Here is a 25,433-nt window from a genome sequence, read left to right as displayed (position 1 = left end):
GCACCCTCATAGTTATCATCCTAACAAACCTGCCCTCCAAATACATCTCTGCTGTCTTCAACCAGGATCTCAGCGATCACTGCCTCATTGCCTGCGTCCGTAATGGGTCTGCGGTCAAACGACGACCCCTCATCACTGTCAAACACTTCAGCGAGCAGGCCTTTTTAATCGACCTGGCCCGGGTATCCTGGAAAGATATTGACCTCATTCCGTCAGTAGAGAATGCCTGGTTATTCTTTAAAAGTGCTTTCCTCACCATCTTAAATAAGCATGACCCATTCAAAAATGTAGAACCACCTTCCGGAGACACCTGAAACCCCACCTCTTTAAGGAATACCTAGGATAGGATAAAGTAATCCTTCTAACCCCCCCCCCCCCCTTAAAAGAGTTAGATGCACTATTGTAAAGTGGTTGTTCCACTGGATATCATAAGGTGAATGCACCAATTTGTAAGTCGCTCTGGATAAGAGCGTCTGCTAAATGACTTAAATGTAAATGTAGAACCAGGAACAGATATAGCCCTTGGTTCACTCCAGACCTGACTGCCCTTGATCGGCACAAAAACATCCTGTGGCGTACTGCATTAGTATCGAATAGCCCCTGCGATATGCAACTTTTCAGGGAAGTTAGGAACCAAAATACACAGGCAGTTAGGAAAGCAAAGGCTAGCTTTTTCAAACAGAAATTTGCATTCTGTATCACAAACTCAAAAAAGTTCTGAGACACTGTAAAGTCCATGGAGAATAAGAGCACCTCCTCCCAGCTGCCCACTGCACTGAGGCTATGAAACACTGTCACCACCGATAAATAATAAAAAATTATTGAGAATTTCAATAAGAATTTTTCTACGGCTGGCCATGCTTTCCACCTGGCTACCCCTACCCCGGTCAACAGCCCTGCATCCCCCACAGCAACTTGCCCAAGCCTCCCCCATTTCTCCCATTTCTTCACCAAAATCCAGATAGCTAATGTTCTGAAAGAGCTGCAAAATCTCTACAAATCAGCCGGGCTAGACAATCTGGACCCTCTCTTTCTAAAATGATCCGCCGGAATTGTTGCAACCCCTATTACTAGCCTGTTCAAACTCTCTTTCGTATGGTCTGAGATCCCCAAAGATCGGAAAGCTGCCGCGGTCATCCCCCTCTTCAAAGTGGGAGACACTCTAGACCAAAACTGTTTGGACACTGTGTTAACTAACCTCCAGACGAGCTTCAATGCCATACAACTCTCCTTCCATGGCCTCCTACTGCTCTTAAATGCAAGTAAAACTAAACACATGCTCTTCAACCGATGGCTGCCCGCACCTGCCCGTCCGTCCAGCATCACTACTCTGGACGGTTCTGACTTAGAATATGTGGACAACTACAAATACCTAGGTGTCTGGTTAGACTGTAAACTCTCCTTCCAGACTCACATTAAGCATCTCCAATCCAAAATTAAATCTAGAATCGGCTTCCTATTTCACAACAAAGCATCCTTCACTCACTCTGCCAAACATACCCTCGGAAAACTGACTATCCTGCCGATCCTTGACCTCTGCGATGTAATTTACAAAATAGCCTCCAACACTCTACTCAGCAAATTGGATGCAGTCTATCACAGTGCCATCCGTTTTGTCACCAAAGCCCCATATACTACCCTCCACTGAGGCCTGTATGCTCTTGTTGGCTGGCCCTCGCTTCATATTCGTCGCCAAACCCACTGGCTCCAGGTCATCTATAAGTCTTTGCTAGGTAAAGCCCCACCTTATCTCAGCTCACTGGTCACCATAGCAGCACCCACACATAGCAGGCGCTCCAGTAGGTATATCTCACTGGTCCGGAGACCCCGGACTGGGGACCGTCGCTGGAGACCCCGGACCGGGGACCGTCTCTGGAGACCCCGGACTGGGGACCGTCGCTGGAGGCCCCGGACTGGGACCGTCGTTGGAGGCTCCGGACTGGAGATCGCCGCTGGAGGCTTCGGTCTGTGGACCGCCGCTGGAGGCTCCGGACTGTGGACCGTATTTGGAGGCTCCGGACTGGGGATCGCCGCTGGAGGCTCCGGACTGTGGACCGTCGTTGGAGGCTCCGGACTGTGGACCGTATTTGGAGGCTCCGGACTGGGGATCGCCGCTGGAGGCTCCGGACTGTGGACCGTCGTTGGAGGCTCCGGACTGGAGACCGCCGCTGGAGGCTCCGGACTGGGGACCGTCGTTGGAGGCTCCGGACTGTGGATCGTCGTTGGAGGCTCCGGACTGTGGACCGTCGTTGGAGGCTCCGGACTGTGGACCGTCGTTGGAGGCTCCGGACTGTGGACCGTCGTTGGAGGCTCCGGACTGGGGACCGTCGTTGGAGGCTCCGGACTGTGAAACGTCGCCGGAAGCTCCGGACTGGGTACTGTCGCCGGAAGCTCCGGACTGGGTACTGTCGCCGGAAGCTCCGGACTGGGTACTGTCGCCGGAAGCTACGGACTGGGTACTGTCGCCGGAAGCTCTGGACTGGGTACTGTCGCCGGAAGCTCTGGACTGGGTACTGTCGCCGGAAGCTCTGGACTGGGAACTGTCGCCGGAAGCTCTGGACTGGGAACTGTTGCCGGAAACTCTGGACTGTGGAAGCGCACTGGAATCCTGATGCGTGGTGCCAGAACTGGTGGTACCAGGCTGAGGACACGCATCTCAGGGCGAGTGCGGAGAGGAGGCACAGGCCGTACTGGACTGTGGAAGCGCACTGGAAGCCTGATGCGTGGTGCCGGAACTGGTGGTACCAGGCTGAGGACACGCATCTCAGGGCGAGTGCGGAGAGGAGGCACAGGACGTACTGGACTGTGGAGGCGCACTGGAGATCTGGAGCGTATAGCTGGCACACTGCGTCCTGGCTGGATGCTCACTTGAGCCCGGCAAGTGCGAAGAGCTGGAATAGAGCGTACCGGGCTATGAATGCGAACTGGAGACACCGTGCGCATCACTGCGTAACACGGTGTCTGACCAGTCACACGCTCCCCAGCACGCCCGCTCTGCAGCGCTCTCAATGCTAGCACCTCTCTCCGGAATCTTGCGTCAAACTCCTCATCCGACTCCCTGACTGGCTCTGGTTCGCTCCTTGGCTCCGCCGACTGCTCCAATTTTTTTTTATTGGGCTGCCTCTCGTGCTTGCCTCGTTTGTATTTCTCCTCGTAATATCGCCGTTCCGCTTTCGCTGCCTCTATTTCTTCCTTCGGAAGGCGATACTCCCCCGCCTACGTCCAGGGTCCTGCTCCATCAAGAATCTCTTCCCATGTCCATTCCTCCTGAACACGCTGCTTGGTCCTTTCGTGGTGGGTTCTTCTGTCACGGCCATTGTAAGGAGGAGACCAAGGTGCAGCGTGGTATGCGTACATTCTTCTTTATTTAAGAATGAACACTGAACAATCGAACAAAATAACAAAACGAACCGTGAAGCTAATATGAGTAGTGCAGACAGGCAACTAAACATAGAACAAGAACCCACAAACACCAAAGGGAAAATGGCTCCCTAAATATGATCCCCAATCAGAGACAGCGATAAACAGCTGTCTCTGATTGGGAACCATATCAGGCCACCATAGACATACAAATCACCTAGACCTACAAAAACCCTAGACATACAAAAAACCCTAGACAATACAAAAACTAACGACCCACCCTAGTCACACCCTGACCTAACAAAAATATAAAGAAACCAGAGATATCTCAGGTCAGGGCGTGACAGTGACAGGTCAGGGCGTGACTGCTTTGCTTTATCTTGGCCAGGTCGCAGTTGTAAATGAGAACTTGTTCTCAACTAGCCTACCTGGTTAAATGAAGGTGAAATAAAATAATAAATAAATAAAATAAATATGGAAACTAGGCTTCAAGGTCATTTTAATGCTCCTCATGCAGGTTTTGATAATATCGAACAAGATCTTCTTCATTTTAAAAACAGTAGGTTAGTATCAGTGTGGAAACATTTACACAATAAAAGCTTTTGTTTGCAAAAGGGTCACATTTAGCAGCTACTTTTTTATGGTCCTCACTAACAACATGTTATTTAGTTCATGATTTCCCCTGTTCAGCAGAGAAAATATGATAGAAAATATGATATTCTAGGCAATGGTGTAGAGACCTTGAACACTGGCATTATTCATGTTTTCCATATACAGCTCTACTTTGCTTTCCCATGATGTCTCCTTGGTGAAAGCAGTGTCTATTATAAGGTCTATTCCTCTCCTCTCCTCCCTCTCTCTCCTTCTCTCGCTCGCTTTATGTGTCTGTCTGTCTGTGACTGGTTTTCACAGCCTGTCTCCAACCTGCTGGGAGATGCTAGCTGCAGAGAGCTCCTCTCACACGCTTTTGACTAGGAGGAACTCTGGAGACTTTGCAGTGGTAAAGACAAGTGTTCTCACTGTGAGCTTTCTGAAGTGCGTGTTACGGTAAAGACAAGCTTTCTGACAGCAATTAAACTTTGAGGAGAACAACAGCCTCATAAGAAGAAGACAGTCCCGTCTGAGGAAAAATCAGGGTTGCTACGCAACTCAGGCCCTCCCTTCCAGTACTTATTAAATCTGCTCTGTGTGGTGCCTTCCTTGTGGCTGTCAGAACCTACTGCTTCCCAGTCCTACTTTACCTGCTGTTCTGCCTTTGATTACTTTTTAATCAAACTCTCATGCAAAAAAACCAACAAAACATAAGGGAAATTGTACTGAAAAAAATAAGTATTCTTTTTGAAATTGTTCTTTTATTCTGCTGTTGGTTTGGTGGTGGGGTAAAAGGGATGTTCTTCAGTTGGCTAGGGAGAGGGAGTGCTGGGAATGGATGGCTGTTTTGGCTCGATATTAGACATGTATATTCATGTTGCTTCTCATTACCAGGCCTTTGATAACCAATCCCATCCTGATTATTTGGTGCTCCCATGACGAGAGGAGAGAGACTGTCTCTTTCCCGAGACGGAGAGCAGAGGAGAGGAAATGGAGGATTGGTGTCAGACAGATAAGGGAATGACTAGGGACACTGATGGCCAGGGCCTTGTCATATTGAATGAGTGGCAGAGTGCCGTCTTTAATCAGCGACTGCGGCGTCTAGACTCTGTATGTCTGTCTGTCGGTCTGTCGTCTGTGGCTCAGCCAGCTCACCTGTTAATTCTAATTACCCCAAAAACATGATCTCATTATTATTTTTGTGCTGCAGTGGAGATGCCAAATATCTCCTTCTCTCCCTCCCAAAAAGCTCTGCATTGAATTTGCACTGCAGTGGATGAAGGTAGATCAATTGTGAGAGACTATATTTTAAGCGAGTACAAACTCTGAATTATATGATATTGACTTCTGTCCAAGGCCTCCACAACTGCAATGACAAGTTTGTAAACAGTAAATGCACCAGGATGCTCTGAAAAGAGTTCTAGAACAATTGCCTCCGTGAGATTTCTGCTCAAATCTGTGTGTTTGAGGCTTTGGTCACTGAAGGAGTTTTCTCTGTGCTGCAGCAGGACAGTGTACAGTACGGCCCACCCTTAGCTCTGGGGTTAGAGTGACACAGCATTTGGCAGATTGGGTATGTTGAGCGGCACAGGCTCCAATAGCGGCCTTCAAAGACTTTTCAAAAAGTCACTTCTCTGTTGGATCTACCTGGTGCTCAACCCACATCCTGTTTTCAATCCTTTTGGAGTTTTTGAACACAGCCCAGCGTGCACTTGGAGAAAGGCCAGGCGGACACCCCCCACTAGCACAGCTCATCGCTGCTCTCATCTGTCAGCTAACAATCTACAAAATTTTTGCTGACGTGGGCTAATTAAGTGACTGTCAGTGACTGACATAACAAAACAAAAAAAATCTTATGTACAACCATATTTTGAAATTGCACCTTGAGTATTCTACTATTCTAACTCGCAACTGTAAGTTGAGACCCTGACTGCGTTCCCCCAAAAAATATAATATATATTTGTATTATTGATCTGAGGGCCTTCAAAACTGGCATTCCGCCAGTTGCCCATGTCTGTACTAGTGGGAGGCTCAAAAGATGCATCTTCACCTTTGCACTACAGTTGAAAGGGAAAGATCAGAGCATCTGCTTTTTTTTGTTTCCCTCTCCACTGGTCAATGTAGCTTCCTCTGTCTTATATGGATGCTTTCTGATCTGGGCTGCATTTTGTATTTCATGGCTTACTGGATAGCACCAGATCAGCTGTTTTGAAGTGTTTTATGTCCAGGACTGAGGAATGGTTCAGGGGAGATGTAACGCTCGCCCAAGACTCAGTGCTGCACTAATATGATTTGTGGCTGTGTCTCACACTGACTATATTTTCCAACACACAGAGAGCATTCTCTAAAGTCTGTGCAGTAAAAACACAACTGACAAAAGCCAAATAATAATATGCCTCTCTTGCATAATAAAGTACAGTAAATGGCTTTTAGTCTTTTGGTAGAGTAATAGTATAGCTTTAATTGCTTTAGGGATAACATTGTAATTTTCTGGACATCAGCCATTCACTGTAATGGAAGAAAGTGGAGGACAAAATCTATTTGGAAACATATTGGCAGCCATTGGTTGTGGGATCAGATGGCTTTGGAAAACAGATTATGTCCAGACCAGAGAGCCCAGAACATGACCACAGGGGATTGATGTTAATAGAACACCACATGACCTTGGTGTTGCCACGGAGAAATTGTGATACCCTAGTAGGTTAGCAAACTGAGTTGGCAATGTGGACAATGAATACCTACAGTACCTATTGAGTACCTAGACGAATACCTACCTACTAAATACCTACCTACTGAATGCCTACCTACGCAAAGGTAGGCTACTGTATCCAGGGTTTCAGAGTTTCAGCTATCAAGGCCACTTGGATGGTTCAGGTTTCAGCGTGTTCTGCCAGACCATAACAGGCTATCCTTCCTCAGTGGCTGAGGTGTACAGAGGAGAATGGAGATCTGTAACGTCTACGGCTTGGCCTGAGCACAGGTTGCCATGACACTCTCCAGATAACCATCCAGATCGTCATGTGATCCAGGGACAAAACCGGCCAGCAGAAAACTCTTATTGTACTGTATGGTTGCACTGTTTCAATGAAGTTCTGTTTTTCTCAAATCCCCAGAGACAGGGTTTCCCTACTATGTCAAAGGTCAGGGTACCATGGCACTTAATGTTGTGTAAAATGACTGAGTGACGTAGCTTTGCCAATAATTAATTTCAAATGCACTGAACTGGGTGGGATGGAGTGGAGTGGAGTGAGAGAGGATGGTGCCAGGTCTACACAAGTAGTTGTTGTTAAGGGAGCTTTGTGAGGTGGACAGGCAAAGGATGGAGAGGAAATAATAAGGTCATATAATATACATTTTTTCCACAAACATCAATTGGAGTGGATTTGCATGGAAATATTTTTGCTCAGCCCCTCCCTCCACGCTAGGTCATCAGCACAATTTAATTACATTAAGAGACGGCTAAATTAGACTATGCAAACATAACGGCTTAAAGGATTACTGGACCTCTGGTGGGGAGAGATCAAATTCTAACTTCCAGCTTGAAACAATATGCACTGTTCCTTGCGGTCCCCATGTGAAGAGGGATTGATGGAGAGATGGAGGGAGGGATGGGGGGATGGAGGGAGGGTTGTTGTGGACCAGATGAGAGGATAGTTGTACATACATCCATAGTCAGTCCACCGGTACAGTGCCTTGCAAAATATTCATTCCCCTTGGCGTTTTTCCTATTTTGTTGCATTACAACCTGTAATTTAAATTGATTTTTATTTGGATTTCATGTAATGGACATGCACAAAATAGTCCAAATAGGTGAAGTGAAATGAAAAAAATTACTTATTATAAAAAATAAAAAACTGAAAAGTGGTGCGTACATATGTATTCACCCCCTTTGCTATGAAGCCCCTAAACACTCCCAAACATATGGAAGAAGGTACTCTGGTCAGATGAGACTAAAATGTAGCTTTTGGCCATCAAGGAAAACAATATGTATGTTGCAAACCCAACACCTCTCATCACCCCGAGAATACCATCCCCACAGTGAAGCATGCTGGTGGCAGCATCATGCTGTGGGGATGTTTTTCATTTTTTCAAATTCTTGAGGGAAACCTGTTTCAGTCTCCCAGAGATTTGATACTGGGATGGAGGTTCACCTTCCAGCAGGACAATGACCCTAAGCATACTGCTAAAGCAACACTCAAGTGGTTTAAGGGGAAACATTTAAATGTCTTGGAATGGCCTAGTCAAATCCCATACCTCAATTCACTTGAGAATCTGTAGTATGACTTAAAGATTGCTGTACACCAGCGGAACCCATCCAACTTGGAGCTGGAGCTGTTTTGACTTGAAGAATGTGCAAAAATCCCAGTGGCTAGATGTGCCAAGCTTATAGAGACATACCCCAAGAGACTTGTAGCTGTAATTTCCGCAAAAGGTGGCTCTACAAAATATTGACGTTGGAGGGTTGAATGCACCCTCAAGTTTTCTGTTTTTTTCCCTGTTTGTTTCACACAAAAAAATATGTTGCATCTTCAAAGTGGTAGGCATGTTGTGTAAATCAAATGATACAAACCCCCCAAAAATCTATTTTAATTCCAGGTTGTAAGTCAACAAAATAGGAAAAATGCCAACGGGGTGAATACTTTCGTAAGCCACTGTAGATCATAGAGCAGTGGTATTCAAACTTTTTCAGGGGGGACCCCATTTTCTCTAAAATAATTTCTGGGCACCCCATTTTTGTTGCAAGAATTTATTGTGACCCCAACCCACCACATATTTAATGAAACTACCTTAAAATCTGTAAAATGTGATTTACATCAACAAATAACCTTAAATTCATTACATTTTCATCTCTTACCAAAATGAAAAGAAAACATACATTTTCAAATTGTCATTCTCAAAAAAACTTGTATATTGTTCCATCTGTACTCTTATTTTTTTGTTCCCCCCAAAAATACAATCTACACTACTGTTCAAAAGTTTGGTGTCACTTAGAAATGTCCTTGTTTTTGAAAGAAAAGCAAATGTTTTGTCCATTAAAATAACATCAAATTGATCAGAAATACAGTGTAGACATTGTTAATGTTGTAAATGACTATTTTTTGCTGGAAACGGCTGATTTTTTATGGAATATCTACATAGGTGTACAGAGGCCCATTATCAGCAACCATCACTCCTGTGTTCCAATGGCACGTTGTGTTAGCTAATCAAAGTTTATAATTTTAAAAGGCTAATTGATCATTAGAAAACCCTTTTGCAATTATGTTAGCACAGCTGAAAACTGTGTTCTGATTAAAGAAGCAATACAACTGGCCTTCTTTAGACTAGTTGAGTATCTGGAGCATCAGCATTTGTGGGTTCAATTACAGGCTCAAAATGGTCATAAAATAGTACCCGCAAAACACCAGTCTCAACGTCAACAGTGAAGAGGCGACTCCGGGATGATGGCCTTCTAGGCAGAGTTGCAAAGAAAAAGCCATATCTCTGTCCAGTGTCTGTGTTCTTTTGCCCATCTTAATCTTTTATTTTTATTGGCCAGTCTGAGATATGGCTTTTTCTTTGCAACTCTGCCTAGAAGGCCAGTATCCCGGACTCGCCTCTTCACTGTTGACGTTGAGACTGGTGTTTTGCGGGTACTATTTAATGAAGCTGCCAGTTGAAGACTTGTGAGGCGTCTGTTAGAGCCATGACTAAACCAGATTCAAAAAACAGATAAAAGAACACCAGCCATGAAGAAACACACAGACATTTTTATGAAATTTGTATTGTATTTTGCATTGTATTATGTATGTGATACGTGGTTGGGGTACGACTGTAATATGTGGTTGTCTCGCCTGGCTATCTTAAGATGAATGCACTAGCTGTACGTCGCTCTGGATGGGAGCTTCTGCTGAATGGCTAAATTGTAATGTAAATGTAGTGCTGTGTATATGTATGTATATTATGTATTTAATTTGTGATGTTGTTTCCTGTTTGGACCACAGGAAGAGTAGCCCTGTGGGATCCTAACAAATACTAAGTACTAAATATACTCTATATATACAGTATAAATCTTGGGCGACCCAACTACCGTTCCCCGACCCCAACTTTGAATACCACTGATATAGAGAAAGGTTTTATATTTCACCAACGAGACTAGGCTACATCTAAGGAAAAACACACACACACACACACACACACACAGGCTCTCGTACCTTAGTACATATTTTTCGTTCTCCATGTCATCACATCAGTGATGTGTGAAGTGTTCTTTGACTGCCTGGCGACATGCTGCATATAAAAGAGACAGTGACACTATCGTCTTCACCCCAAGCAGATGGCTTTTCAACCACGACTCCTCACTGTGGATGCCAAGCCATGGATCATTAAAGATGTCAAGGACGTTGGGTAGGATTTTCTTTGCATGGTAAGAGTGCAATTAGACTTTGCTTTGCCATAGGGTTTGTTCCAATGAGATGGCAATAATGTGTTATTGGTGTTTGAGTGAAGACACATGCCTTTACTGGAACATCACCATACATCTAGACCTTCCTCTCAGCCGTTGGCCCACACTGTGACAGCAAGGCTTTAAGTGCTGGAAAAACGCTCACTGGCCAAAATGTGTGTTAGCAATGTATCTCAGCTAGCTGCTAGGACTTTGAGCCATGTCTTTTCCCCAGGAGAATGGTAGCTAGTGGGTTTCCCCTCGATTGTCCCTTAAACAGTTATTGTGGTGATCAGGAGAGACTGTTGCCCAGCCTGTTAAACTGCTGGTTCCTGTTCGGCTATTGTGAGTGTTATCTTAACTATGGGGGACCAAAGCACTCCACTGACTATGACTACACTCCACAGCCAGACAAAGACGATGAGCAGTGGAGAGAGGAAGATAGATAGAAGCTGACATCCAATGTATTAAAACTCAACACTATTAGAGATGAGCTTCTGGCGAAGTGAGGCATCATAGCTTAAGGCATAGATACCGTTCAGCATTATCTTTCCAGCAGTGTAAGCTATACTGAAGTCACTGAATGTTCATTGTAACACTTCATGTGTCATACATCATTTGTGAAATTTGCATTGTTTGTTTCTAACTAAATCAGTGCCTGGATAGTGCTTGCATGCTTGCTTTTGCTGTGAAAATGGATACTCGTACAGTACAATTACAGTATAGTATGTTAGCAGTTTAATTATTTCAAATTCATTAAGTACTTATCATAATAATATAATATATGCCATTTAGCAGACACTTTTATCCAAAGCAAATTACAGTCATGCGTGCATAAATGTAATGTATGGGTGGACCTGGGAATTGAACCCACTACTCTAGGTTACAAGCGCCATGCTCTACCAACTGAGCTACAAAGGACCACCCCACATAGACACAAATCCTCAATTAAAAAAGGCCATGCCACACACATTGAACTTGGCATGGTGCTCCTTCTGAATAGACAAGCCAAAACACCTTGCCATTTCTACAATGTGTGTGGCCCACTAGCACTGCAGTTTCCAGGTTAGACACACTCAACACTCGGCTGTGTGTGTGTGTGTGTGTGTGTGTGTGTGTGTGTGTGTGTGTGTGTGTGTGTGTGTGTGTGTGTGTGTGTGTGTGTGTGTGTGTGTGTGTGTGTGTGTGTGTGTGTGTGTGTGTGTGTGTGTGTGTGTGTGTGTGTGTGTGTGTGTGTGTGTGTGTGTGTGTGTGTGTGTGTGTGTGTGTGTGTGTGATATTACCCGCACGAGCATCTAACAGTGGAATATTAGAGCCAGGAGAGTTCTCACTCTCCGTAAGTACCTCTTATTGATAGAGAGGCTGACACAGTACTCATCCTGTCTGTTACTGATGATGACACACAGCACGGGTGACACATGATAGACCCACACACAGCGGTGCATAGAGCCTCCCCCATCTCTCCATCTCTCTTTGTGTAGTCTCTCTCTCTCTCTCCCTCCCTCTCTCCCTCTCCCTCCCTCTTATCTACATCCTAGCCCTCTCGCTCTCCCAGCTCTCTCCCCATCTCCCTCCATATCTCTCTATCTCTCAGTGTGTGACTCAGTCCTGTGGTGCTGTAGCAGGTGTTCACCACTGGTGCCCTCACAGTGCACCACCAAGGACATTGCCCTCATTTACGGTTGACATCCTGGCATTGTCTCATGATAACTCATAACCAGTTGCTTCACCTTTTCAGTATGCAAACTTGGTACGGTTCTTATGAAACTTTAATCCAATAGAGGAGCAGGTTGACAATAACAGTATGTATAGTACATGTGTACATGCATGTGAACAGATGTATATGGGTTTATTTGTATGTGTGTCACTCTTCTTTGACAACATACAGTACTGATGATAGTATCAACCCATTCCAGCTTCAGGTCAGTAGAAACTGACTGTAGAATAGGGTAGAATCTCCCACTGACCTGGAGCCTGTTGCTGGACCATCTCTGAGAGGTCCTGGAGGTGTATGAAGAGGACGAGGCCTCCGGCCCCGAACAGCAGGAGGAACCAGAAGGAGCAGGGCAGCTTGACGGCCGTGGCCCTCATCCGTCTTCTCCCACGCAGGGCGTCCACTATCCTACACTCCACCCACAGCATCCTGCTATCCTGCCTCAGCTCAGACTGCTGCCTGGGGAGAGAGAACAGGGACAGAGTCAGCCCAGATAGGACAGGACATAGGAGCACAATATAGGACATAGCATGACATAGGATTAAATAGGTTATAATGACATTAATATAGGTAGGCTAATCATGGTTCTTCAACAGTTTGTGTTCACCTTACTGAGTGACAACTATAGAAACAAATTCTCTTTGACCTGCCAAATGCTTACCACCCAAGATGAATAAACATAGTGTATGTGAATGACCAGAGATGTTACATTTTATAAACAGGAACTACTTAAAAGACATACTGTGTAGTATTAATGATAAACATAGGCTCTTTGAAGTCTGTTTGTAAATGACATCAAACAACATACGTCCTAAATGTGTTAAACTGTGGACAACTTGACATGAAATTAAGAAGCCATGTTTTTTATGAATCTGTGAGCCAGAATGAGGGTCCGTGCTCAGGCTATAATGAATGGTGGCCGGTGCACGAGAGAAAAAGCATCTAAATAGTTCAATGGAATCTCGCACTCAAACCATAAAAAGGAAAAAACCAAGGAGGCGGGATGCAAATATATACTTTATGTAATCAGTGCTCGAAATAATCCAAAAAGGTGAAAGTGCAAAGTGCTAAACATAAAAATGAGCATACGTTTCAGTTGCTATGCCTTCATCAGTGCTGTACAAACAAATTAAGTAGAGACACGCACTTAAGAAGACGACACCTGTGCGTAACAGGTGTAACAGGTAACAAGTTAACTAGATACTGGTGAATAGGGGGTCATCATCGGCGTCTATAAATATACAGAATGAGACTAGAAAAATATAAATAATGAACACATATAATTGAAAATAAGAAACAATTCATCAGCCCGTATGAGTTAATTGATGTCATAACCTTGGAGACCAATAGCAGTCAATCAGATATCAAACCACTTTGGCTGGCCTTCAGTCATGGATAAATCAGCCAGTACAATCAGATATCAAACCACTTTAGCTGGCCTTCAGTCATGGATAAATCAGCCAGTACAATCAGATATCAAACCACTTTAGCTGGCCTTCAGTCATGGATAAATCAGCCAGTACAATCAGATATCAAACCACTTTAGCTGGCCTTCAGTCATGGATAAATCAGCCAGTACAATCAGATATCAAACCACTTTGGCTGGCCTTCAGTCATGGATAAATCAGCCAATACAATCAGATATCAAACCACTTTAGCTGGCCTTCAGTCATGGATAAATCAGCCAGTACAATCAGATATCAAACCACTTTAGCTGGCCTTCAGTCATGGATAAATCAGCCAGTACAATCAGATATCAAACCACTTTAGCTGGCCTTCAGTCATGGATAAATCAGCCAGTACAATCAGATATCAAACCACTTTGGCTGGCCTTCAGTCATGGATAAATCAGCCAATACAATCAGATATCAAACCACTTTGGCTGGCCTTCAGTCATGGATAAATCAGCCAGTACAATCAGATATCAAACCACTTTGGCTGGCCTTCAGTCATGGATAAATCAGCCAGTACAATCAGATATCAAACCACTTTGGCTGGCCTTCAGTCATGGATAAATCAGCCAGTACAATCAGATATCAGACCACTTTGGCTGGCCTTCAGTCATGGATAAATCAGCCAGTACAATCAGATATCAAACCACTTTGGCTGGCCTTCAGTCATGGATAAATCAGCCAGTACAATCAGATATCAGACCACTTTAGCTGGCCTTCAGTCATGGATAAATCAGCCAGTACAATCAGCCAGGCATATCTCATTCTTATATGCATCTATTGTTTTGCTGGGAACACACGCCCTCTGATCAACTGGATCAAACGCAGGGAAGTGTATGTATCCATCTGCTGAATTCATTAACCAAACACACAAGGATGTTTGTAAAATGTATTCTGATAATAATGTTTCATTTTTCTACCATATTCCCAATTCCCATTTATGGGATATAGCTATTAGTATTTAGTATGCACTGTGGTCTTTTAAAGTATGATTACAGGAAAAACACACAAAAACTGTATGTGGACTGAATGTAGCACAGCTTGCAATGACAAATGTGTATTCTGTTCTGTTCTGTATAACTTACTGCATATCTAACTTCCCTTGGCAATAATGAAACAGGTGGCCCAGAAACGATTTATGGTCAGAATGAAATGATTATCACCATAACAAAGGGACAAAGAAAGATTCAGTTGGTGGCCCTATTCCATTCACTATTCAATTACTACCTGAGCCCAGGGTTTGACAGGGGTAAAATGGGAGGCAAAATCATGTTCACCGCAGAGCTAATTATTAGCTTATTTATGGCAGCTGGCTGATCTGTGGTCAGGAGTAATCCGTTCTGCTGCTGTGATGGAGATTACCCATCAGTAAATGAGATGAGCCACCAAACTGACTGCTATTCTGTTATGTAGAAAAGACCAGGGTTCAGATGGTATTTGTTTCTTTCAAATAATCTGAGCAACTGACTGAGGCTGCCTGAGGCTGCCAGGTGGGAAAGATTTGCACTTTTGGGACTATTATGTTGTTTCCATTGTGCTCGGCAAGTTCAATCAAGCACAGCTGAAGTATAGGTCTGTTTCTGCACTCCTTTGTTCCGGTTATCCAATTGGCTACAGTTTTGATAGTGGCAATGTCTCGCTCTCTTTCTGTTCATGTCGCTGACATACGTAACATCCCACACTTCCCCCATCTAGCATACAGTCAGCCCCACACCTCAGCCGGCAGCGGCCCCCAGCCACCTCACACATTCCCCTGCTCCCTGTGACGGTGACCTGGCTGCCAGTGGCTGGCTCTGCAGGGGACACGTACACCCAGACACACTCAGACAAAGGGCTGATGACGGCTCAGACGCAAACAGACATGCTCAAACACCCTCACACATAACACCCAAACACCTTTAGAGTAGCTATTCTCTCTATGGTGCATAACAGCAAATGCTACAGATGAAGTCACAGGTAGACTATTAATATACAGACAGCCCCTGCAGTAGTGTTCCCATGTTCAGGTGTAAAAAGACAGAATATTAGACAGCATGGCTGAGAGTGCCAATGTCCTAGCTACACTGCTATATGAAGCTTTGGACTTTGTGAATGCTTTTTAAACATCCTTAATTCCTAAAGCCATAGTGTTATTGTGTCCAATCACTGGACTATTGTCAATGATGTTACATAGAATTACAAGTTCGGACCAGAGAGCTTCATAGTCGGCTTCATAATAATGACTTGCCCATTTGACTTCCTGACCTCAACCTGCAGAACATCTACAGTGGGCTACATGCAAAATGCAAAAATGACACACACACAATATCTCGTTAAGACAATGGTAAAAACTGGGTTTACATACAGTATCGATATTGTGCAAAATGCACAATTATATTTAATGAGCACGTTTGAGTAATATTCCAGCTATAGCAGCCTGAAACCCAGCAGACCAGCTACTGGGAGCTCATTAAAGAGTACCACAGCATGAGGCTAGAGAGGGCAAAGGAGTTGCAGCTGGTATTGTGAAAGTCTCCAATGAAAGACATTCATAGAATTATTATGGGAATGCAGTGAAGAATAGTGAAGAGGAAATGGAGGGAAGTTTGTTGAGGAAACAGTTTCTCAGTACAGTATGTGTGTGTCCCAAATGGCATTCTATCCCCTATATAGTGCACTACTTTTAACCCTAGCCCTGTGGTCCCTGGTCAAAAGCAGGGTTCTTTCTGCATACAATAGTTTTGGGCGGGTTGCCCTAGTGTTTTTTCAGATACTGTTTGAAAAAAAGTCTGAATACAAGTAAATAAGTACAGTATAAAACACTGAATAGTACCACAGTAGTGAACAGGGTGTATCAGTCACCCAAGTCTATGGAGGCCACAGAATTTAGATTTTGTAAAAACTATTATTATTATTATTATTTTAAATGAAAATCGGGATAATTAAACGTTTTCAGTGTAAACTTAAAAGGACTAAAACCAGATATAAAGTATGTAGAAAAGATAATGGACCTATATTGTTTTAAATAAGAACTAACAATCACCAATATAAAGGCTAGACAGTCAGGGAGAATCAAAAAATCTACTAATTATGCATTCAGGAGTAGTTTTGTCATGGCATGGGGCCCCCATTGATTTTGTTATAATGTTGAGTCACTCAGATAGCATAAACCATGGCAAGATGTGTAGAATTGCAGGAAATTAGCTTTAGAACAACTACATGTTGTCACTGAGACCAAGAGGAGGGCCTCTAAAATGTTGGGTCGGCGACCGCACCATTGACCACCCCCATGGCCACGCCCCCACCACGCCCCTACCACCTAAGTCCCATTTTGATCCAGAAAGAAATCTAAAAGTAGTGAACTATAAAGGGAATAGGATACCATTGGGATGCATCCTATTACCTACACAGGAAGTCTTCCAAACCTCCCAGGTAATAGCATAATCACAGCACACAACGGTCTCTTTGTGTGTTGAGAACTTCTTATGACTCATTCTCAGCTACGGTACATAAACATCTCATTTTCATATTTGTGAGAAGAATAAAATGAAAGAAGGAAAGCAGAGCTGGGTGTCTGGTTTGTTTGTACGAGGGTAAGAGATATTTCATGTTGTGATATGTGTTGCATAATGTAGCCATATAGATAGGAGAATGTCTTTACTGGTGGTGCAAATCTTAATGCTCACCATCATAAAGTCTTTTCACATCTCCTTTTTTTGTTTCACGATAGTACATACACTACCGTTCAAAAGTTTGCGGTCACTTAGAAATGTCCTTGTTCTTGAAAGAAAAGCAAATTTTTTTGTCTATTAAAATAACATCAAATTGATCAGAAATACAGTATAGACATTGTTAATGTTGTAAATGACTATTGTAGAGTCAGTTTCTGCTTTTCTGTGAAGGGAGTAGTACACAGCTGTCACGTTCCTGACCTGTTTTCTGTTAGTTTGTGTATGTGTTAGCTGGTCAGGATGTGAGTTTGGGTGGGCAGTCTATGTTTTCTGTTTCTATGTTGGTTAATGGGTACCTAATATGGTTCTCAATTAGAGGCAAGTGGTTTTCATCTCCTCTGATTGAGAATCATATTAAGGTAGGTGGTGTCACAGTGTTTGTTTGTGGGTGGTTGTCTCCTGTGTTAGTGTCTGTCTATGTTGCACCATACGGGACTGTTTCGGTTTGTTTGTTCATTTTGTTCGTTCGGTTTTTATGTAGTCATTTCCCTGTTAGTGCGTTCTTCGTGTTACATGTAAGTTCTTACGTCCAGGTCTGTCTACATTCGTTTTGTTATTTTGTTAGTTTATTCAAGTATAGTTCGTTTTTTGTCTTCGTTGTTTTGTCAAGTCTAAATAAATATCATGTCAAAGTATCACGCTGCGTCTTGGTTCAATCCATGCTCCTCCTCTTCGGATGAAGAGGAAGAGGAGAACCGTTACAGAACCACCCACCCATCCAGAACCAAGCAGCGTTTGTTCGAGCAGTGGAATACACAGGAATACTGGACTTGGGAGGACGAGCTGGATGGAAAAGGTCCATGGGCACAGCCGGGAGAATATCGCCGTCCCAAAGCTGAGCTGGAGGCAGCTAAAGCAGAGAGGCGGCGATATGAGGAGGCAGCACGGAAGCAAGGCTGGAAGCCGGAGAATCAAGCCATAAACCGGATTTATGAAGGTACGCGGCTAGCAAGGAAGCCTGTGAAGAAACCCCAAAAATTTATTGGGGGGGGGCTAAGAGGTAGTGGGCCAAGGGCAGGTAGGAGACCTGCGCCCACTTCTCAGGCTAACCGTGGAGAGCGGGAGTACGGGCAGACACCGTGTTACGCAGTAGAGCGCACGGTGTCTCCTGTACGTGTGCATAGCCCGGTGCGGGTTATTCCACCTCCCCGCACTGGTAGGGCTAGATTGAGCATTGAGCCAAGTGCCATGAAGCCGGCTCTACATATCTGGCCACCAGTGCGTCTCCTTGGGCCGGCTTACATGGCACCAGCCTTACGCATGGTGTCCCCGGTTCGCCTACATAGCCCGGTGCGGGTTATTCCACCTCCCCGCACTGGTCGGGCGACGGGGAGCATTCAACCAGGTAAGGTTGGGCAGGCTCAGTGCTCAAGGGAGCCAGTACGCCTGCACGGTCCGGTATTTCCGGCGCCACCTCCCCGCCCCAGCCTAGTACCAACAGTGCCTACACCACGCACCAGGCTTCCAGTGCGTTTCCAGAGCCCTGTTCCTCCTCCACGCACTCTTCCTATGGTGCGTGTCTCCAGCCAAGTGCCTCCAGTTCCGGCACCACGCACTAAGCCACCTGTGCGTCTCCAGAGCCCTGTACACACTGTTCCTTCTCCCCGTACTCGTCCTGATGTGCGTGCCCTCAGCCCGGTGCCACCAGTGCCGGTACCACGCACCAGGCAAATAGTACGCTTTGAGAGTCCAGTGTGCCCTGTCCCTGCTCCCCGCACTAGCCTGAAGGTGCGTGTCCTTAGCCCGGTGCCTCCAGTTCCGGCACCACGCACCAGGCCTACAGTGCGCCTCATCCGGCCTGAGCCATCCGTCTCCCCAGCGCCATCTGAGCCATCCGTCTCCCCAGCGCCATCTGAGCCATCCGTCTCCCCAGCGCCGTCTGAGCCATCCGTCTCCCCAGCGCCGTCTGAGCCATCCGTCTCCCCAGCGCCGTCTGAGCCATCCGTCTGCCCAGTGCCGTCTGAGCCATCCGTCTGTCCCGAGCCATTAGAGCCGCCCGTCTGTCCCGAGCCGTCAGAGCCGTTCGTCAGTCAGGAGCCGCTAGAGCCATTCGTCAGTCAGGATCTGCCAGAGCCGCCAACCAGACAGGATCTGCCAGAGCCGCCAACCAGACAGGATCTGCCAGAGCCGCCAACCAGACAGGATCTGCCAGAGCCGCCAACCAGACAGGATCTGCCAGAGCCGCCAACCAGACAGGATCTGCCAGAGCCGCCAGTGAGCCATGAGCGTCCAGAGCCGTCAGCCAGCCATGAGCGTCCAGAGCCGTCAGCCAGCCATGAGCGTCCAGAGCCGTCAGCCAGCCATGAGCGTCCAGAGCCGTCAGCCAGCCATGAGCGTCCAGAGCCGTCAGCCTGCCATGAGCGTCCAGAGCCGTCAGCCTGCCATGAGCGTCCAGAGCCGTCAACCTGCCATGAGCGTACAGAGCCGTCAGTCAGCCATGAGCTGCCCCTCAGCCCGAAGCTGCTATTTATCCAGAACTGCCTCTCAGTCCAGAGCTGTCTCTCTGTCCGGAGCTGCCCTTCAGTCCGGAGTTGCCCCTCTATCCTGAGCTACCGCTCTATCCTGAGCTACCTCTCTATCCTGAGCTATCCCTCTGTCCTGAGCTACCTTGTCCCGGAGCTGTCCTTTATCTTGGTGTTGCCCCTTAAATTAGGTGGGGGAAATAAGAGGGTGGTCATTCTAAGGGGGAGACGTAAACTGGGATTGACTATGGTGGGGTGGGGACCTCGCCCAGAGCCTGAGCCACCACCGTGGTCAGATGCCCACCCAGACCCTCCCCTAGACTTTTGGTGGTGCGTTCGGAGTACGCACCTTGAGGGGGGGGTTATGTCACGTTCCTGACCTGTTTTCTGTTAGTTTGTGTATGTGTTAGCTGGTCAGGACGTGAGTTTGGGTGGGCAGTCTATGTTTTCTGTTTCTATGTTGGTTAATGGGTACCTAATATGGTTCTCAATTAGAGGCAGGTGGTTTTCATCTCCTCTGATTGAGAATCATATTAAGGTAGGTGGTGTCACAGTGTTTGTTTGTGGGTGGTTGTCTCCTGTGTTAGTGTCTGTCTATGTTGCACCATACGGGACTGTTTCGGTTTGTTTGTTCATTTTGTTCGTTCGGTTTTTATGTAGTCATTTCCCTGTTCGTGCGTTCTTCGTGTTACATGTAAGTTCTTACGTCCAGGTCTGTCTACATTCGTTTTGTTATTTTGTTAGTTTATTCAAGTATAGTTCGTTTTTTGTCTTCGTTGTTTTGTCGTGTCTAAATAAATATCATGTCAAAGTATCACGCTGCGTCTTGGTTCAATCCATGCTCCTCCTCTTCGGATGAAGAGGAAGAGGAGAACCGTTACAACAGCGTTGTACGAGATCTTCAGTTTCTTGGCAATTTCCCGAATGGAATAGTCATCATTTCTCAGAACAAGAATAGACTGACGAGTTTCAGTAGAAAGTACTTTGTTTCTGGACATTTTGAGCCTGTAATCGAATCCTCAAACGCTGATGCTCCAGATACTCAACTAGTCTAAAGAAAGACAGATTTATTGCTTCTTTAATCAGGACAACCATTTTCAGCTGTGCTAACATAATTGCAAAAGGGTTTTCTAATGATCAATTAGCCTTTTAAAATTATAAACATGGATTAGCTAACACAACGTGCCATTGGAACACAGGAGTGATGGTTGCTGATAACGGGCCTCTGTACGCCTATGTAGATATTTCATAAAAAATCTGCCGTTTCCAGCTACAATAGTCATTTACAACATTAACAACATCTACACTGTATTTCTGATCAATTTTATGTTATTTTAATGGACAAAAAATATGCTTTTCTTTCAAAAACAAGGACATTTCTAAATGACCCCAAACTTTTGAACAGTGATGTAATGTACCTGTTGATGTGTTGAGCGTGATGTCACTGAGGGAGGTGGTTACCAAGTAATTGTCCAGTGTTGGTCCTTAAAACTATAATAGCCAGGGCCTCCCGGGTGGCGCAGTGGTCTAAGGCACTGCATCGCAGTGCTAGCTGTGCCATCAGAGACTCTGTGTTCGAGCCCAGGCTCTGTCGCAGCCGGCCGTGACCGGGAGGTCCATGGGGCGACGCACAATTGGCCTAGCAACGTTAGGGAGGATTTGGCCGATAGGGATATCCTTGTCTCATCGCTCACTAACGATTCCTGTGGCGGACTGGGCGCAGTGCATGCTGACCAGGTCGCTAGGTGTAAGGTGTTTCCTCCGACACATTGGTGCGGCTGGCTTCCGGGTTGGATGCGCGCTGTGTTAAAAAGCAGCAGCTTGGTTGGGTTATGTTTCGGAGGACGCATGGCTCTCGACCTTCATCTCTCCCGAGCCCGTACGGGAGTTGTATATATATTTTTAAACTATAATAGCCATCTGTTCTTTAGCAAACAGTTGTCTTTCAGTCATGATAACTGTCCGTGTGTAGAATCTACACTGTAGATGACGAGTTAAAGAGACTAGTATTAAATTGCATCATACCATACACATTGACAATGAGTTAATTTGACATTCAAACTTCAACTGTCCCTGAAACCGTTGTTCCTGGTCTTCCTGGGTCCAATGTATACTCCCACAAAGTCTGTTTTCCTGCATGGGTAAACACACATACTGATCAATAGAGATGAGTCTGTACTGACCTCCCGTCCCTCCCCTTTAATCAATGCTTAATGGTTTACAGACAGACAAGGCAGGAACCATTTTAAATCCTTGAAAAATAAAGTTAGTTAAACCTAAACCAGGAAGTTGAATGGAGATCCAAGGGCAACATGGAAGTGTCTAAAATGTTGTTTAAGTATTAGGCTCTGGCAAATCTTTATGAAGGTATCAATAGGATCAAATCCATTCATTCACTGTCTGTGCTTTTAGAATGCATGAGATGGATAGGCCTACCACTGTTCTATTACTCAGATTTGAGATGCGGGTCTAAGGATTGTTTCTTTCCACTCTAACAAATTAGGTCTGACATAACATAGAATAACTCATTAACAACATAACAGAAGCTGCTTTAGCCATATTGTCCGTATTGTCTCTGCTCACTCAAGATACTAATTCAAATACAAAAGGTTAGGTTCATAGAGAGAGAGAAAGTAAGAGAGAGAGAGAAAGAGAGAGAGAAAGAAAGAAAGAAAGAAAGAAAGAAAGAAAGAGGAAGAGAGAGAGAGAGAGAGAGAGAGAGAGAGAAGAAAGAGAGAGAGAAAGAAAGAGAAAAAGAGAGGTATAACTCTATCACCTACCTGAAACCTAATGCAGAGGAGTCCCCTAAGCTGTGCTCTTTTGTACTGTCCTTTACTGAATTACACTCTTCACATTCAGTCAAATAATTGCAGCGCCAAACACAATAATGCTAATTACAGTTTAATTAAATTAAACACTGCTTTTCCTTCACAGTTGTATTCAATCAGCAACCCATATTAAAGTGTATACATAATGCTATAATATGAAGCCACATCAGAATAGATCGTAGAAACTCATATTGCACTAAAGTCTGACTAAGACCTTGGAAGCTGTGCATGCATATACAGTGGGGAGAACAAGTATTTGATACACTGCCGATTTTGCAGATTTTCCTACTTACAAAGCATGTAGAGGTCTGTAATTTTTATCATAGGTACACTTCAACTGTGAGAGACGGAATCTAAAACAAAAATCCCGAAAATCACATTGTATGATTTTTAAGTAATTAATTAGCATTTTATTGCATGACATAAGTATTTGATACATCAGAAAAGCAGAACTTAATATTTGGTACAGAATCCTTTGTTTGCAATTACAGAGATCATACGTTTCCTGTAGTTCTTGACCAGGTTTGCACACACTGCAGCAGGGATTTTGGCCCACTCCTCCATACAGACCTTCTCCAGATCCTTCAGGTTTCGGGGCTGTCGCTGGGCAATACGGACTTTCAGCTCCCTCCAAAGATTTTCTATTGGGTTCAGGTCTGGAGACTGGCTAGGCCACTCCAGGACCTTGAGATACTTCTTACGGAGCCACTCCTTAGTTGCCCTGGCTGTGTGTTTCGGGTCGTTGTCATGCTGGAAGACCCAGCCACGACCCATCATCAATGCTCTTACTGAGGGAAGGAGGTTGTTGGCTAAGATCTCGCAATACATGGCCCCATCCATCCTCCCCTTAATACGGTGCAGTCGTCCTGTCCCCTTTGCAGAAAAGCATCCCCAAAGAATGATGTTTCCACCTCCATGCTTCACGGTTGGGATGGTGTTCTTGGGGTTGTACTCATCCTTCTTCTTCCTCCAAACACGGCGAGTGGAGTTTAGACCAAAAAGCTCTATTTTTGAATCATCAGACCACATGACCTTCTCCCATTCCTCCTCTGGATCATCCAGATGGTCATTGGCAAACTTCAGACGGGCCTGGACATGCGCCTGCTTGAGCAGGGGGACCTTGTGTGCGCTGCAGGATTTTAATCCATGACGGCGTAGTGTGTTACTAATGGTTTTCTTTGAGACTGTGGTCCCAGCTCTCTTCAGGTCATTGACCAGGTCCTGCCGTGTAGTTCTGGGCTGATCCCTCACCTTCCTCATGATCATTGATGCCCCATGAGGTGAGATCTTGCATGGAGCCCCAGACCGAGGGTGATTGACCATCATCTTGAACTTCTTCTATTTTCTTCTATTTTCTAATAATTGCGCCAACAGTTGTTGCCTTCTCACCAAGCTGCTTGCCTATTGTCCTGTAGCCCATCCCAGCCTTGTGCAGGTCTACAATTTTATCCCTGATGTCCTTACACAGCTCTCTGGTCTTGGCCATTGTGGAGAGGTTGGAGTCTGTTTGATTGAGTCTGTGGACAGGTGTCTTTTATACAGGTAACGAGTTCAAACAGGTGCAGTTAATACAGGTAATGAGTGGAGAACAGGAGGGCTTCTTAAAGAAAAACTAACAGATCTGTGAGAGCCAGAATTCTTACTGGTTGGTAGGTGATCAAATACTTATGTCATGCAATAAAATGCAAATGAATTACTTAAAAATCATACAATGTGATTTTCTGGATTTTTGTTTTAGATTCCGTCTCTCACAGTTGAAGTGTACCTATGATAAAAATTACAGACCTCTACATGCTTTGTAAGTAGGAAAATCGGCAAAATCGTCAGTGTATCAAATACTTGTTCTCCCCACTGTATTACACAAAATATGTGTCTTTCATTAGCTGTGAAGGGGCTATATCTAAACCTCATTAATAAGCAAGGCCAAAAACAGGAAGTCCTGAGAGATACTAGCACTTTGTTTGATGTTGCATCAAATTTTGTTGGTTTGTCGGTTTGGATGAATTACATCAGCGTAATATGAGTGTAATATACAGAGTGGGCCAAAATTCCTCCACTGCGATATGAGAGACTGATCAACAACTACAGGAAGCATTTGGTTGCAATCATCACAGCTAAAGGTGGAAAACCAGGGGGCAATTACTTTTCACATAGGGGTATTGGGTGTTGCATAACTTTGTTAATTAAATAAATCAAATAAGTGTACTTTTTTGTTGTTGTTATTTATTCACTCAGGTTCCCTTTATCTAATATTAGGTTTTGGTTGAAGATCTGATAACATTCAGTATCAAAAATACGCAAAAATCTGAAAGGGGGAAAAAACTTTTTCACGGCACTACATACTGGAGACACATTACAGCGTAGCTCCAATATACCCAAAGTAACTAAACACAGTACAGATCTGTCTGTCACGTTCGTCGTAAAGAGGAGACCAAGGCGCAGCGTGAGTAGAGTTCCACATAATTTTTATAAATCGAAACTCACCAAAAACAAAACAAATAAAAAACAAAAGAAACGTGAAGCTACTGGTATGCACTCAGGCAACAAAAAATAGTCTGCCATACACATGCTGCCAACCATGCTGGCAAAAAGATGCCTCCACAAGTTGAAATCCATGTGGGTGGATTTAGCAAATTTCGATGCAATTATATGAAATATGAAGAGGAGAATTACATGTTGTGTTGATACAGTTGGACAGTTGGAGAAGGACACAGGAAAAGACTAGTCTATTCCAGTTTCAGTGCTACATCTCAAGTCAGGTTATTTATCTGTACTTTTATATTTCAGCTTGCTTGGTACAGAGATAGAATAGTAGTCAACAAGTCAAAAGCAACACTTTGAAAGTAAAACACTAGAATGCTTTTATTTTCCAGCCTCCAATTGGCAGAGAAAGATT

General features: G+C 44.7%; 1 protein-coding gene across 1 annotated transcript in view; it reads right to left on the bottom strand.

The window, feature by feature from the left end:
• LOC139562749 (carbohydrate sulfotransferase 8-like) overlaps positions 1-25,433 on the bottom strand; it is a 220,406-nt gene that overhangs the window by 150,546 nt on the left and 44,427 nt on the right. The window contains exon 2 of the mRNA XM_071380734.1: positions 12,340-12,545. Coding sequence (XP_071236835.1) covers positions 12,340-12,514 — 175 coding nt within the window. The 5' untranslated portion in view covers positions 12,515-12,545. The remainder of the gene's footprint in view (positions 1-12,339; positions 12,546-25,433) is intronic.

Source organism: Salvelinus alpinus, chromosome 33 (genome assembly GCF_045679555.1).
Source record: "Salvelinus alpinus chromosome 33, SLU_Salpinus.1, whole genome shotgun sequence".
NCBI lineage: Eukaryota > Metazoa > Chordata > Actinopteri > Salmoniformes > Salmonidae > Salvelinus > Salvelinus alpinus.
This window is presented reverse-complemented; position numbering and strand designations above follow the sequence as displayed.